Source organism: Alosa alosa, chromosome 19 (assembly GCF_017589495.1).
Source record: "Alosa alosa isolate M-15738 ecotype Scorff River chromosome 19, AALO_Geno_1.1, whole genome shotgun sequence".
NCBI lineage: Eukaryota > Metazoa > Chordata > Actinopteri > Clupeiformes > Clupeidae > Alosa > Alosa alosa.
This window is the reverse complement of record NC_063207.1, coordinates 11,068,050-11,083,626: the sequence shown is the minus strand read 5'-3', so window position 1 is coordinate 11,083,626 and position 15,577 is coordinate 11,068,050. Positions and strand designations below refer to the sequence as shown.

Here is a 15,577-nt window from a genome sequence, read left to right as displayed (position 1 = left end):
CACATTTCATTTCCACCTCCTCCTATAATCAAGACTTTAATAGTTCTGGATGTCAAACAAATGACCATCACGCTTAACTTATACGATTTTCTTTCATGGAGGGCTAAAACAAATAAAATAAACATTTAATGGCAAGGAAAGCCATAACAATATATTTCAAAGAAAGATGCACACACTGGTTAAACACTGATCATTTATTGCAGAGTCCATTAAAAACAGTTTAAAAAGAAGAAAACAAAACAAAAAACATTTTATCTGCCTATAAAAGGTTCATAACCATATTTACATCTATATTTTCTTAAAAAATCTATCTCCAATATGGCATTTCAGGCATCAGAAAAATAGTAGTCCTCCTCCTCACTTTCTTCATTTGGTAAAGATGGAGCATCCTTCTGAGAGAACATTTCCCAAACAACAAAGGAATCATCTTCCGCTAGGGAAAAACAAACAAAACAAACATATAAATACATCCAGACACACAAATATATTAAAATGCAACAAATTAACTTAATTTAACATACCAACGCGATGTCTTCTCTGTCCGTTTCACTGAAGGAGAAGGGGAGCAGTTCTTGTCTGACTGTACACAAAAATGAGAGATTGACAATCCTTAGTAATGTGGCTACTAATATATTTGACGTTATATCTCCATTTTTGATAATAGTAATAAGAGAGAACAGTAATAAGTCATATTATTTGATTGAGTAAAGATAAATCAATTAACAATAACCCAATTACAGTTCCACTGAAATACTTTGGGGGCAAACTCTTCATTTATTTCAAATAGGACTGTTTTTAAATCTGTGGTAAATAACACAAAGGACCACAATGTCTAACAGACTTGTCAATGTAATCTGATCTTTTTGACTATAAAACTTACCATGCAACACTTAAAACACATTACAATCTGATCATGAAGATATGCAAAAATTACAAGTTTCATGAACCACACACTGAAGTCTCAACACTCTAATCAGCATACCTGTGTTTTAGCCTTGGTGCCTCTCCCTTTTCCCTTTTTCATTTTATTTTGGAAGTGGAAGACATACTTGTCGTTGTCATTCCTTGCAGGAAAGAGTAGGAAAACATAGTTGATAAAAGAACCAAATAGACATGATAAGGTCATATGATAAGGACATATGATTGTGTAAAAAACTATAATACAGAGTATATCATTCATTTTTTGGTAGATAGTACCCTTTGTGATATGTGGTCAGAAACGTATGTAAAATAATCTTGTACAAATAGGCCTAGGGACGACATGGGAAAGGTGCATAGCTGTACCTGTTGATCGAGGGGAACATGCCAGGGCTGATGTGCAGACACTTTGGAGTCTTAACCCCCACAAACATGCTGGAGGAGCTGGGAGTCTGAGGGTTCGCCAGCTGACCCAGGGGATCCCCATCTCCGCAGTCCGAAAACGTGGGCAACTTCATTTCAAACCACAAGATCAAAAGAAATGGATCAGTACAGAAAACTACAGTGCACCAACCACTACATGAATTGTCTATCAGCAATGCCTAATATCTCTCCAACAATGTCTGGTATTGTTACATCACTATGTTGGTGTGAGCTCTACAACGATCCTGTGATACCTTCTTGAGTCTTTTCTGCATAGGCGAGCTGCTGAAAATATCATCATGGTCGTCTTTGGGTATGTGGTCCAAGACATCGCGGATCTGCTGTTTCCTTCTTAGTGTGCCAGCTTTGGCTGTGATCTGAGGCATCTCCTTAGCTGCACAAAGCAAATCATTTTCAGTTACATATCGGCAGTGGTATTCAGCAAATAATGTCATGTGTTTTTAAATCTGTGTGTGCAGCACAAAAAACATGCTTTGAAACAAACACACACACACACACATATATATATATATATATATATATATATATATATATAACCAAAACAAACCGCCCCCGCCCCCCCAGCCCCTAAAAAAAAAAAAAAAAAAAAATTGTGTGGTGTGCTTTGTTTGGTCCTTGGTTAAAATATAATGTCCATCGTTTTGGAAATGTTATCCTGAGGCCTCTCATACCTGGTTCCTCAATGGTCTGAGGCTGCTTCTTCTGTCTGGACCTGGTGTGGGAGTTCTGTTGCTGGGCAGAGTACTGCTCTTGGCACTCCTCTGGAGAACGAGTGCCCACCTCCAAGGCAACATTTACCCAGAAGGTGGGAGAGTACTTGGGCAAGGAGTTGATGGCCCTGTGGAGAGAACAGGTGCATCAGCAAGGAACATAAGAGGACTTTTGTTGAGTTCTGGTCTTTGTTGTGATCATGCAGCTTTTTGCCAAAAAAAAAAAAAAGATGAGGACATCTGAGACAAATGCACCTCATGCATGCATTTCTGCCTGTTCTGAAATCCAGTACAAACACTAGGCATTACTCTAGTAATCCTGTACACAACAGGTCAGTATTTGTGAAGTCAAAGATAATTTCACTTTCGATTACAGGGACAGTCATCTCTAACACAGAACAACAAGCATTCACTGGTAAACTGAAGTATTTAGACACACTGAATTCCTCATAAGTGTTTATTATATGCATAACTTACTTGTGAAGTTTTTGCATCTCTTGATCTGTCCACTTGCTGTCGTTAACTTCTTCGGTATTATCTTTTTTACTTCCCTTCTTGCCTTGAGGTTTCCTCTTCCGCGTGACACTGTCTCTATCAGACACAAAGTCCTCATTGGAGATATCTGCAGCACTGTCATCCGCTGCCGGTGGTTTGTTTTTGCGACGCCCTCTTCTTGCTCTGGACTTCGGCGGCCCCATAACTTGCTGTTCCGTTTCCGAGGGGGACTGAGAGGCCGCAGAGCTGCTCCTTCTCTTGGACCTGGTGAGGGAACTTTGGCGCACAGGCTGGTCTGTGTTCAACAAGAACTGCTTTGTTGATCTTCCTGGGCGGCGAGGTTTCGCTCGACCTTCACCCTCCATGTGAACAGCTTGTGTGTCTGTATCTGTCGATTCAGACCAGATTGCCGATTGGTGCTTTGGTGATCTTCCTGGGCGGCGAGGTTTCGCTCGACCTTCACCCTCGTGGGGAACAGCTTGTGTGTCTGTATCTGTCGATTCAGACCAGATTGCCGATTGGTGCTTTGGTGGTCTTCCTGGGCGGCGACGTTTCGTTTGAAATTCACTTTCCATGTGAACAGCTTGTGTGTCTGTATCTGTCTGATCAGACCTGATTGCAGAAAGGTGGTTTGGTGGTCTTCCAGGGCGACGACGTTTCGTTTGACCTTCACCACTGTTGCGAAAAGCTGGTGTGTCTGTGTCTGTGTCATCAGTTGGCGGTGAGGCACTGGCTGATCTCCTACTGGCTGCCCGTGTTTGGGGAACTACAAAGGTAGAATTCTTCTGGGTTTGGGATGGAGTCTTGTCAGTTTGCCACCCTGGTCGCTGATAAGGCTTGGCTTTCCTAATTAGCCTTGTCTCCCTCTCATCTTGGCTAGACATGCTTGGAGACGTTTCTGTAAGAACAGGAATTTTAAAACAAAAACATATATTATAACAAATATTATGATATCCTGATTTTTCAAAATGATAATAGTATAATCAAATATAATAGTGCAGTATTACCTTTTAGGGTGACTATGGATTTTTTTGTGCTCTGCTTTTGGCTTGGCTTTTCTTGTGCTTCTCTGTTTGTTGGCTGTGTGAAATAGCGTAACAGTAATCAGTTCAGTTCAGTTCAGTTAATCACTTCATCCTTTTCTACATTCATTTACATGCAATTGTTCATGGGCAAACTCAGCATGTATGTAACTGAATATGTAACTGTGCAAAAAATATAGTTAATGCTATATTAGTTAATGCTAATTGGATCGCAATGTCTTCTTAGTCATACCAACAATACTGTTGATTACACCCCCAAATATGAACTAACAACAAAGACTGGTACAGCACAAGCCACTCCACTCTAGAGAGCAAACAATCTAGAGAAAGATACAATCGCTCACCGTCTGCACTATAGAGTAGTCCTCAAGAACAGTGACGTTCAAGTCCTTGTCCACGACGACCCGCCCCCCCTTCCAGTACTCCAGAGGGGGTTTGATTAGACGGCCACTGCGGGACAACTTCTGGCTGTCCCCTCGTGAGCTCTCTGGTGGGGTCATGTCTGAAGGACAACAAAGAGGGCGGAGCATTTCAGAGCAACTCTCAGTCTTGAATATCAACGCAGAAGATTACGACAGGTGGTAATACCATGCCTCCAACTTAACCAGCACTTCTTCTGGATAGGCGCCCATTAAACAACAACAAAAAAGCATAAACCTAGTTCTCTAATTCTCTGCTCCTTGAAAATTATTACTTTGCATATTGTTAGTAAGAATGTTCTTTGTGGGACATGCATATCCCATTTCTACTTACATGTAAGCTTGGGGGTTACCAGCTTCTCTGGCTTGGTCTCTTTCCGAGGCAGCTTTTTTTGCTTTGAAGGCTTAAAATTCTCTTGACTCTCATTGTGACTTAAACTGATGTAAGAACAAAAAGACTAGTCAATATCATAAATCAAGACATTCTCCAGACTCATACAAATGTATTGACAAGAGCAGAAATGTAAAACCATCTAATGAATTAACCATCCTTACAACAAGCTGATTCTAATTCACCAAACACTGGTAAGACAGACTCAGTCACAAGACACAACAAAACACACCCCTTTGATTCTGTTAGATATGTGTTGAGGTACTGTTTCCACATCTGAGGGAAGCCATAGAGAAACTTTTTCAAAAACCACTTGGGTAATTCTACAAAAAGGGAGAAGATTAAAAAAAAAAATCACAATTGTTATTCCTACAAATCTGGATGGATAAAGGAAACCCTATTGGAAACCAATTGGAAACCCACATTATAATATACTTTTCATTAGTTCATACTCATAGTAGTTCAACCTTCTACTAAAACTATTCATTAAAATCTACTAACCAGATGGCAATTTGGTTGACATTTTTCCAACCAGGATATAAGTGCTTCCAGAGACTGTTTTCAAGACATTGCTTGCAATGCGTTCAACTATACTGTTGCTGTGCCAGGGTGTTTTGTTGTCACTGAAAGAGTAAAGTAAAAGTAAAAAGAAAACAGGTTAAGCAAACTAGAGCTGACAGCACAAGTAACGGAAATCATATATGTAAGTAAGTATAAATATATATACTCTTTTGATCCTGTGAGGGAAATTTGGTCTCTGCATTTATCCCAATCCGTGAATTAGTGAAACTCACTGCAATACTTATTACAAATGCACTCAAATGCATTCACTGTGCAAGGTATGCAGTTAATCTGTGTGTACACTCCCTATGCATTAAAACCAGTGATCTTGTTATTGTTAACATTTGGGCCTGCCAATTGAGTTATGGTGAATAAGTGCATGCACACACACGCACACAGTCATAAAATACTAGAATCAACTTACACTCTCTGTCCATCAACAAAAAGTTTAGAATCACTCAGCTTCAGGACCCAATGCTTTAGCTGAATCCCTTCAATCTGTATATGACAAATAAATGAACCCAGGGTCAGTCAATATTCAACGGTTTGTAACTGAATGGCATGAACAAAATTCATTGACCTGTCATTGACCTGCGTGAACTCACCATCCTTGGGTCTTGGTTCTCAGAGTTACTCTGGAGCTTAATGTTCACACTCTGTTTTTGGGGAATAGTGAGACGTGGGGAGCCCAGGAGCACGGAGTCATCCAGACACTGAGCCGGTGCTGGAGCACAAGCTTGTGTGGAGAAAACCCTACGCTTTCCTTTGGCAAACTTCGGCAAAGGAGTATTGCTGATGTTCTCTCTTTGGCTGGCAAACACGGGCCTGTCACTGCAGGCTACATCCACACGGCTATGGATATGGGTTTCATCCATAGGCAGTTCCATGAAGGGCTCAATTGCCTTGACATTTTCTAATGAAAACAAAAGGGATGGTAAACATTTTCACAGTGTGCTTACAGGTATGCAATTAAAGTTGTTAAGCAGACTCCCCAAGCAAGTACTATGCCCTCTTTGTAAACAAAAGATCCAGTGTACATTGAGAGGAACTATCCCAATTCAAATATGAAAATACTGTTGTCGCACACATACATCTTTGAAAATGAACTTCAATTTAAAACAATTTAGACAGTGAAACCTACATACATTATATTGCACTGAAATGGACATCTAATCTGCAGTGTTGGAGAAAATCCAAACATACCTTTGTTTTTCGATGTTTGGTTCAAACCATTTGTTTTCAGAGGACGCCTCTCTTCTTTTTTCATCAAGGCAAATATTTTTGCTGGAGACTGCATAACTGCTAGCTTGTCCAACAAAACATAACATCCTGTGAGGGACAAAGAAATATTTGGAACTGACAATCAAGGTAAGTAATGACCTGATGATGATGTAGGCCTATACAAAATGTCAGTGAACTCACCGTTTGGAGTGCACTTCGATTTACTGCTCCTGCTAGCTGCTGGACTCTCATCAACAGTAGCATCGGCTACAACTGGTTCTACCGAATCCGAACTTTCAGCTGGAGTGGATCGGCTCATAACCTTGACATTTTCATGACCCCGATGGAACTCCGCATCCGACTCGCAATTGTTCACCTCAGATGCTGGAGAATTTGGTGGGGAAAGGGTGAATGCATCCGTGTCATCCACGGAGGGTGGGTATTGCTCAATTTCCATCATGTTGAAGTTCATTTCATCCCGTAAGATCCTGTGTGTTGGTACTCGGTCTTCATGTACAACGGTGCTCTTAAAAGGGGTGTTATGGCTTGACACTTTGGCTTTCATTCTTGCAAAGATCTTTACCGGGGATTCGCATTTATTGACACCAGTTTCTCTGAGAGCAGTTACTGCTGGGTGGATAGAGGTTTCCAAATATGATGCTCTCCCGTTGTCGACGATACAGCTGAGCCCACAAGTGAGGTCTGGACTTGCATCCTCGCAGGATGTGGAGTTGAACACTCCTTTTCCATGTAACAATCCCATCCTCAACGAAGACTGTCTGTTGCCATTAAGAGACACGCTTTTCTGTTTGGCCGAGTCTTTCCCAGGAGTGTACACTTGCGCTGTGTGTCGGGGCACACTTTCATAGTAAGCCGGATCATGGGCCCGGTAAATGTTGCATTTAGACGGAGATAGAAACATAGCTACCTGATATTTTATACTTACTGGGGTCTAAGAAGACGGGTAAAATATGTTCTCCAAGGTAGCTAAGTTAACGATAGCCAGATAGCGAACATAAAGTAGCCTGGAAAAGGCTAACATTAAGTTAGCTACATACAATATGTAATTGTTAGAGACATAGAATACAAAAGCTAACAAACTAGGTTTAATCCTAGTCTATTTGAACCAAAATTCGCCTATCCGATATTTTGTACAGTTAGGTCACACGTAACTAGTTGGATATATAAGATATCTGGCTGCGAGACTAGCTAGCATAACGGTCCCCTATCATAGTAGAATATGCTAGGCAACAACACGCTAAACGATAGCTCGATTATTCGAAATAGTCTCGAAAGATTTGAATAAAATCAAATGTATCTGAATCTAACGAACTGTCTAAATGTCACATACAAATATTCTGTACTTAGTTAGTCATATAACTAAGAATCCTATGCTATCGGACCACCGTGGAAATTTGAATTTCGTTCGCGCATATGTTTTGATTGTGTCACTTCCGTAATGTAAACGTCATTGACCGGCGCCCCTACTGCTGAGCGATTGGCGCATGCCTGGTGCGTACTGCTGGTGCGGGCAGGCCGTGTATGCAGAGTGCACGGTGCAGGGTGTTGAAGTGTGGACTGGTGGGTGAGCATGCTTGAGAGCCATGCATTGATAGTCTCCATTCTCTTCGCCTACAGCCGTTGACAGTGACTGGAATATGTGATATTTAATACGATATTCCGATTGCCCGGCAGATAACAGGGGAGATGTTTGTACAGTTTCTTCTCTCAGGCAATGCTACTTATCGACTGTCACATGGCTGTTTTTCGTTTACCAGAAGAAATATGGATGGAAGTGTTCAAGTATCTTTCAAAGTCAGACAAATTGAACGTTCGTTCTTGCTGCACATATTTCAAGCGGCTGGTAGACCATCGTTCTCTTTGGAAGAACGAGACCATTGCTCTTCGAACTTTCAAGTCGTACAAGGCTAATTTCTGGAAGACTCTACGTTGCAGGATGTTGGCTAGTGTCATCGTGGACGATGCCAATGAAAAAGAGTGGAAAAAGATTGTTACCTCCCTACCATGGCTCAGGTCTGTTATAGTAGATTTATCTAAAGTTGACTCAGATGTCCTGACGAATCTAAGTAGTTTGAGGGAGTTAAAAACGTTGGTCGTCCGTTTATTATGCGATTCATCTGGTCTGGCTAAGAGCTTGACATTGCTGCCACAGCTCGAGCAACTTTCAGTGTGTTGCTTCATCTTCGATTCCGTCAGGTCAGAGCTTATGAACGCCATATCTCAACTCAGCAACCTTACATCACTACGTCTTCACGAGGGTCGCTATCCCATTCCCAAACAGACTTTCCACGCCTTGTTGAGGAGCTTACCCAAGCTTAAACACCTCTCTCTCAGAATGTGGACAGGTCAGGCTCTCCCTGACGACTACTTGAATTTGTCCGGAGAAGCTTTGGGTTCACCAGGTGAGTAGCCTGAAAAAGGTCCCAAACCCCCAAATGGAAGTGATTTAGGATCAGCGCAATGGTTTTTTTTGTTTACCTTAGAAATACCCTGTTGGCTATGTATACACTGCCCCACTAACATAGCCTATAAGCAACATGGTAATTGTGTGTGTGGTAATCATCAATCAAACTCTTCCTTTAAGATCTACACAATGGAAAAAATGGTCTCACAAGCCTTGAGCTTCTGAACTACATGGATCCCATGTTGTCACCTGTGGCTCTGGACCATCTGCCCTTTCTAGAGAGTCTGACAGTGAAGTATGACCGCAGGGACAAAGGGCGAAGCCACCTGAGATCATGGCTGAAGAGTCTAACCCACCTCACAGAGCTTACTGTTATGAGTGAGTAACAGAACCAGAGACCTGTACAGTTAACTTAGTTGATGCTTCAGCAAAAGTGATCTACCGAAGACAATGTTGTCATGGCCTTTGTCACTAGTTGTGTTTACTGTTTAGTAATTCATTAGTGATATTATCATTTAGTCCAGATAGTCATCTTTCTAGTCTTGTATACTCAATGTGTTTTTTGGTAATATTTAGATTCTACAAGTAGGCTACTAGGCTATCACCATAAACATAAAAAAGTGAGTAATTATATTCAATCAAATGAAATCTAATCACAACTGCAATAAAGACTTTCTGTTTTACTCTTCCAGACGGTCATCCATTCCGTGGCTATGCTACCTCTTTGCCAAGGACTTTGAGAACTTTGTCTCTAACTGGTATGATGATGCGACCAGGGGCTATGGCACTGGCTGCAAAGAAAGTGCCAGACCTACAACACCTACACTACGATCCATTTGATTTCAAAGGCGACATCATAATAGTTGAGATCCCAAGGCTTTTCCCTCAGTTACAAACTCTGAAAATCAGGTGAGCATCAGTGCTTATTTAAGAAATGGGGTCATTCCATGTCAAATAAGATAAGATTGTAGCTGCACCGTCTCAAAAAAGTAACTGCTTTGTCTCCATCATGAGTGGGTCCCAACAATCAATGCCTGTAAAATATTTCTGTTCAAATCCCATTTTTTAGCCCTTGAGATTATTTCATTTTCTTGATATTGAAAAGCACATAATTTGGGAAGCCACGTTTAGGCATTAATATATTAAAAAGTATTATTGGTAGCCAGTCCAATCTTTGTAGTATGGAAGACACACATGCTCTTACTTTGACTGAACCACTAAAAGTTTGTTTAGCATGCTCATTGATTTTATGTAAGAGATTTGGTGGGGGGAACTGCAAAAGAGACTTGTATTAGGGATATTATAATTAAACTTAATATTTTATGTCCATTTAGTATCAATCATTAATATTTTTTGAGATACAATATTTTATTAATGTTGTGCCAATATTTGAGGTCTACAAATAATGAGCATTCATATATTAATACATTAATAAAGATTAAACAAGGGGATGTTGCTTTTTTCAGTAAAAAGACATACAATGGTATGTGGGGTTAGTATTAGGAACATGAAAATCTATGTTGAAGTATCTAATTGTATGGACACTTAGTGTACGTGTTAGTGTGAAACAGTGTCAGTGTTGTTCCAGATATACATATTAGATAAATATTATGCATGGGTATAACAATGTAATTAACTGTTTTTATTTATGAATGTACAGCATTGGCACTTTGTACTCGTGGGACAAAATATTGATACAGCAATATATCGGATGGCTTCTTTTTGTTATACATTATTTATACGCCGCCACCAAATATCAATATATTTGCTAACATATTCAATTGTACAATTCATATTCTAAATTGACTCATTTTAAAGCTAGTAATCACTCAGCATTTTGCATTGAATTGTCCGATGCAAACATTCCATTTATTCAAAGCGAGAGAGCAGCGATTTTATTAAGTCACATTTGAATGAGAAAAGTGGGCAGTTGTGGCCTATTGGTTAGGGCTTCAGGCTTGGAACCGGAGGGTTGCCGGTTCGATCCCCGACCAGTGGGAACGGCTGAAGTGCCCTTGAGCAAGGCACCTAACCCCTCACTAGAACACCCAGTGTTCACTAATTCACGGATGGGATAAATGCAAAGCCCAAATGCAGAGCCCGTGCTGCCAGTATTAAATTCCGTCCAGCTCAGCATTATTATTCAAAAATGCATTTGTTTGTATTAAGTCTATTATTAGTCTATTAATTGACTAGGTTTTGTTAAACCTATTGTATCTTTATATCTATTGTTCCAAACATCTTAGATCCTTCGGTATGTCTGGGAGGGACTTACTGAGTACCACGATCACGAGTGCCATGTTGCTTTATGCACTTTTACTACTAGATATCATCATGGCTGGGATTACCTGTGGCACTTGGCCTCTGGTGTTATGCCGGTGGCCGAATCATAGCCATGGCAATATCTGCCACTCATGCCATATTGCTTAATTATGTAATGGAACTTAAATTTTATATAGACAAACTCAGAGCAAAATCTGAGACAGTGCAGCAACCATTTTCCTGGATTCTATCTGATTTGATATGGAATGACCCAATTTTCCCAATAGCAGACTTTGACTTTGTCAATATCAGTTCTTGCAAAACAGCAAGTCAGTAAAAGCGTAATATGTATTATTTAGTCTTTTGCATTTGTTTTAAATTCCGTCCAGCTCAGCATTATTATTCAAAAATGCATTTGTTTGTATTAAGTCTATTATTAGTCTATTAATTGACTAGGTTTTGTTAAACCTATTGTATCTTTATATCTATTGTTCCAAACATCTTAGATCCTTCGGTATGTCTGGGAGGGACTTACTGAGGCTTGGAGAGATGCACCAAATGAAGCGTCTGGTGTTTCTGGATGGTCGTAGTAGCCACAGCCCCATCTCTTCAGAACTCCTGTGTAGATTCCAGGTCCTGACAGACTACAGAGTCCATGTGGTTCTTTCAGGTGAACCGACAGATAAGGCCGCCTGTCTTTGTGATTTTTTGTGATTGTACATGCTTTACTCAGGTTTTGTATCAGTTTTAGTTTTTTCCCATATTGTCTATTTTGTTATGTTTGATAGTAATTCTGCTTTTCTGTTCTGCTGCAGTATTCCTTTGGCAATTACAAAATAAAGCATGTTAATAAAGTTTGTTTAAATCAGGAAATTTGAGTTAATTTAAATGACTAGTTGTGTGGGGTGTTATTTGGATCATAAAATCATATATTAGCACAAAAGTATGAATGCCAGCTAGACATAGTCCCCCACCCCCACTTTAGCACATACAGAGTCTAGTGTAGATTTCAAAAACAACCCCTAGAGGGCAGTACTCTCACATGAAACATAACCAAACTTCAGCAACAGTACCCCACCCCCCTCTGTTTATGATGTCAGTTCTCCACTCCTTCCCATGAACAACTCTTATCCTCCTCCAAATGATCAGCTAACTGTCACAGTTGCAGAAGTGGAATTGTTCTATTGTTATGAAGGCAATTGTGCAACATATGCGGGCCTCGTGATATTGTGTTATCCTGTGCATATTAGACATTTTATGTGCCTGTCTGTCATTTGGTTGCATGATAAGGTGTGTCATGTAAATTTTTTTTTCCTGGAAAAGTAAAGGGGAACCAAACTGGTACCAGACTTTCAGGGGGTGGGTAAAATCCTTTTGTCCACTGTACTGTAAACTGCACACCACTGCACATGGCAAGAGGATTGTTTAGGCTGTAACAATGAAATAAACATGCTGATTAGGAGCTATTTCTGACAGAAACACTGAAAGTGGTTGAGGCAGACAATTATTTTACAACACAGGATAAGCTAGGCGAAGTGTGAGGGAGTCAAACATAAGTGGATATGATTCTAATTGAATCAACTCATGCTCACAGTACACCCACTACTGAATTTTGATGCCATCTACACACTGTTGAATTGCTCACATAAAATTGGAGAAGCCTCGACTGCTGCTAGGCTGTTCCAAATAGGCAAGGCAAGTTTATTTATAGCACATTTAATACACGGGTAATTCAATGTGCTTAAGGGGAAATTATTCATAGTAGTAAAACAATACACTAATGTCCATTGATTCACCTTTATTAACCATAGCCATCACCATGCTGGTAAAAAGAACAAAAATGTTATCTATAACTATATCTTATTCATTCAAGGTGTATTTCATCCACTGACTAGAACAGTATTCCGTTTTGTGCACAACTTAGTGTTTTGATCTACATAGACAAGTCAAAGTTGTTAACCAATGAACAATTCACAATGTGATGGATCCTAGATCTTACTGTGTGTGATACCTTCCATTTTGATATTCTAGAAGAATCCTGGGGACTGTTCGGAGTTATCATTAAAAATGAGACTCCCAACAACTTGCCTGGAGCTAAAACAGTGTGATGAGACATTAAGACAGAGTTATTAGAGAGAAGTAGAGAGAGAGAGAGAATAAGAGCGCACACAGGTATGTGAATCCTGAAATGTTTTGACATCGGCGGAGGATGCTTTATTCGAGCTGCACGTCAAAGAGACAGCGCAGGAGAGACTCTTAATGAGACCGGAAGCGGACCAAAAGTTGTCTAACTAGATCACAATTAATTTTGGTCTGGCGCCAGGGGAGCGCTGTGGTACATGAAAGGCATAGTGTTCTTATGTCCTGCAAGAAGAGAGAAGCAAGAAGCTTGTGTCTGTGAGGGGGGACTGATGAAAGCAAGTAGAGCAACTTCACCCCCTCAGGCTGAGCCCAAGTGTACATAATATTATGTGTGTATGTATAGATTTCTCACATGGTTCTTGTTAAAGTTATGCAGTGACACTGGGGTAAATGTTTCCTGTGTCCTGCCTCCTGCAGATTGTTACCTTACATTTTTACTTTTACATTCACCTGTTTTCACTGCACTAAAGAAAGAACCTCGTGTATCATACTAAATATACTTTACAGTATTTTTCTCTGCACGTGACTTCAAAGTAATTGTTTGGTATTTCAAAGCAGAGAGTCATGTGTTGATATGCATGATCAAGGTCTTGCGTCAACAATCACAATCCATATGGTGCCCATGCAATAGATGTAACAGACTTCTGCCGCCACTCTGAGAAATGTTCTGAGACATTCTGGCTTTGTCTTGCCTGATATTACACCAGACATGCAGTTCTGTCGTGCCTCGTGAGAGTTCCATGGGTTTATTGAAAGTGTGAAGCCGAGTCCACCACCAGGTCAGCACATTCATCATCACACAGAGAGGACAAAGAAAAACAAACGCTGATGCTGAAGAGAGGGGGAAATATGAACCAAAGCCCAGTGGACTGCTGTATCGAGACATGATCCGTGAGTGACCACACTGACCTGTGCTTGCTACTGCCAGTGGGTTTCTCAGGGCTGTAATGGAGTGGACAGAGGTTTGGGAGCGAGGGGGATGTGGGGCCCAGAGGTGAAGACCTTCAGCCTCAAAGTCCTCCCAGCCACAGACTCGAGACGGCCCTTCTGTACCATGAGAACAGTGGCTAATGACAAATAATTTCACAAACTGAACCATATGTATACCCTTTACCTGACAACTATTATCTTATTATGTTAGAATGTTTTTTGTTTTCAAGGCTTTTTTAGTTTTTTAAAAATCATATTTGAAATGTTTGATCTTGAGTAGCAGAGGAGAGGAAAGAGTGATCTGAAAAGGCTGCTGCAAAATAATGTGTAAAAGATGTTTACACAGGAAATAATGACTCGTCTAGACCAGTGGTTCTCAACCTTTTTTCAGTGATGTACCCCCTGTGAAATATTTAATAATAATAAGTACCCCCTAACCAGCGCACAAGAATTACCGCTATGCTTCAACCACGACTCCATCGTTTGAGTTGAGACAGTGATTGACAGGTGATGGCGGGTGGCATGTGACAGGTTGGGTCGAACCATCCTGAACCATCCGTTTTTAGGATAATGAAATTGAATAGCCTACTGAAATATAAAATTAATTTTATGAACTTATATTTTCCTGAAATATTTATTAAGTAATTGTTTTTAAAGTATTTTTGCATGGATTTTACTTTTTAAATATATGTATATTTTAAAATCTCACGTACCCCCTGGAGTGCCTTCACGTACCCCCATTTGAGAACCACTGGTCTAGACCAAAGAAGCCAGACATATATGAAGCTGCAATGAAAAGAAAAGCACAAGAGTGACAGCAAGTTTCAAAGTAGTACTTAATGACAGACCATTGGTATTAGCACTACAGGTGGCCAAAGCATGTTCTCAAGATTATGCTAATCCAGTTGAGATGTATTTTTCTGGTGGGCGAGCTAGTGCACAAAATGTCACAGTGACTTTCGGAAAACAACCTGAGGAGTAGCCTACACCTGAAGTGCTTTTGTAATTCAGTATGGTTTGATTTTCTCCAAGGTGGGTCAGTCACAAATCCTCTTTAAGCGCACTGGCCTCTCTTTATCCTTCTTCCCATCGTCGCCGCAACGCCAGCAGGGAAGACGAATAGGTGCAGGGAGGTCAGATTTGATTGGCTGTTACCTAAAGTGGAACGGCGTGTCACACAGTCATACGTACTGCATAGACCCTTTCAAGAGAGTTCCATTATCAGCATCATAGTTGGCCCCACAAGACTTCCTTTTTAACATTCCATATGTTATCTTAATGCAGAGGAAGTAGATTGGGGCCCAAATAGAACGTTCAAGCATTGTTTTTGTTTTTATTGTTGAAAGGGTCTATATGCAGGTGAATGCGTGTTCTGCTCATGAATTAGGATATCGATTTGGTCCAGTGTCAGGGATCTGTGGGTTGGCAGTGTTGCAGGCCTGGAGATAGATCACCAGTGGATGCAGGTACCTGCCCCATTCTCCAGTTATCTATTGACAGCTGACAACAGATCCAAGGGTCCGCCGAAAAACACCCAGGGGGATTCAATTCCACAAATAGCTTTCTCCGTGTAGGCACATGCAAAAAGCATGGGCTGCAAAAAGCTGCAGATAGAT

At 40.6% G+C, this 15,577-nt stretch overlaps 2 protein-coding genes across 3 annotated transcripts; one reads left to right on the top strand and one right to left on the bottom strand.

Moving 5' to 3' along the window:
* Positions 1-320: 320 nt before the first annotated feature.
* On the bottom strand, positions 321-7,628 carry mis18bp1 (MIS18 binding protein 1). Its single transcript, XM_048228580.1, has 16 exons — positions 6,404-7,628; positions 6,185-6,310; positions 5,587-5,894; positions 5,406-5,479; positions 4,922-5,043; positions 4,653-4,743; positions 4,364-4,467; positions 3,955-4,112; positions 3,575-3,647; positions 2,550-3,465; positions 2,034-2,200; positions 1,596-1,735; positions 1,285-1,430; positions 983-1,064; positions 522-580; positions 321-433 (listed from the first exon to the last, which is right to left on the bottom strand). The coding sequence occupies exons 1-16, from the start codon at positions 7,122-7,124 to the stop codon at positions 424-426; spliced, it is 3,297 nt and encodes a 1,098-aa protein (XP_048084537.1). The 5' UTR covers positions 7,125-7,628; the 3' UTR covers positions 321-423.
* Positions 7,629-7,737: 109 nt separating this feature from the next.
* Positions 7,738-11,762, top strand: im:7136021 (F-box/LRR-repeat protein 12). Of its 2 annotated transcripts, XM_048228583.1 has the most exons (5): positions 7,738-8,236; positions 8,420-8,625; positions 8,808-9,005; positions 9,320-9,536; positions 11,396-11,762. In XM_048228583.1, exons 1-5 carry the CDS (start codon positions 7,938-7,940, stop codon positions 11,601-11,603), a joined length of 1,128 nt encoding a protein of 375 aa, XP_048084540.1. In that variant the 5' UTR covers positions 7,738-7,937; the 3' UTR covers positions 11,604-11,762. The 2 variants fall into 2 exon arrangements, with proteins under 2 accessions (XP_048084540.1, XP_048084538.1); XM_048228581.1 differs by having other exon boundaries at positions 7,742-8,625.
* The last annotated feature ends 3,815 nt before the right edge of the window (positions 11,763-15,577 follow it).

Excerpts from the sequence above, each read along its gene's own strand:
- mis18bp1 (XM_048228580.1), bottom strand. The coding sequence starts at position 7,124 with ATGTTTCTATCTCCGTCTAAATGCAACATTTACCGGGCCCATGATCCG. Across the intron at positions 5,895-6,184 it reads CCAAACATCGAAAAACAAAG|AAAATGTCAAGGCAATTGAG; the intron begins GTATGTTTGGAT and ends TGTTTTCATTAG. Across the intron at positions 3,648-3,954 it reads ACTACTCTATAGTGCAGACG|CCAACAAACAGAGAAGCACA; the intron begins GTGAGCGATTGT and ends TATTTCACACAG.
- im:7136021 (XM_048228581.1), top strand. The coding sequence starts at position 7,938 with ATGCTACTTATCGACTGTCACATGGCTGTTTTTCGTTTACCAGAAGAA. Across the intron at positions 8,626-8,807 it reads AGAAGCTTTGGGTTCACCAG|ATCTACACAATGGAAAAAAT; the intron begins GTGAGTAGCCTG and ends TCTTCCTTTAAG. Across the intron at positions 9,006-9,319 it reads CACAGAGCTTACTGTTATGA|ACGGTCATCCATTCCGTGGC; the intron begins GTGAGTAACAGA and ends TTACTCTTCCAG.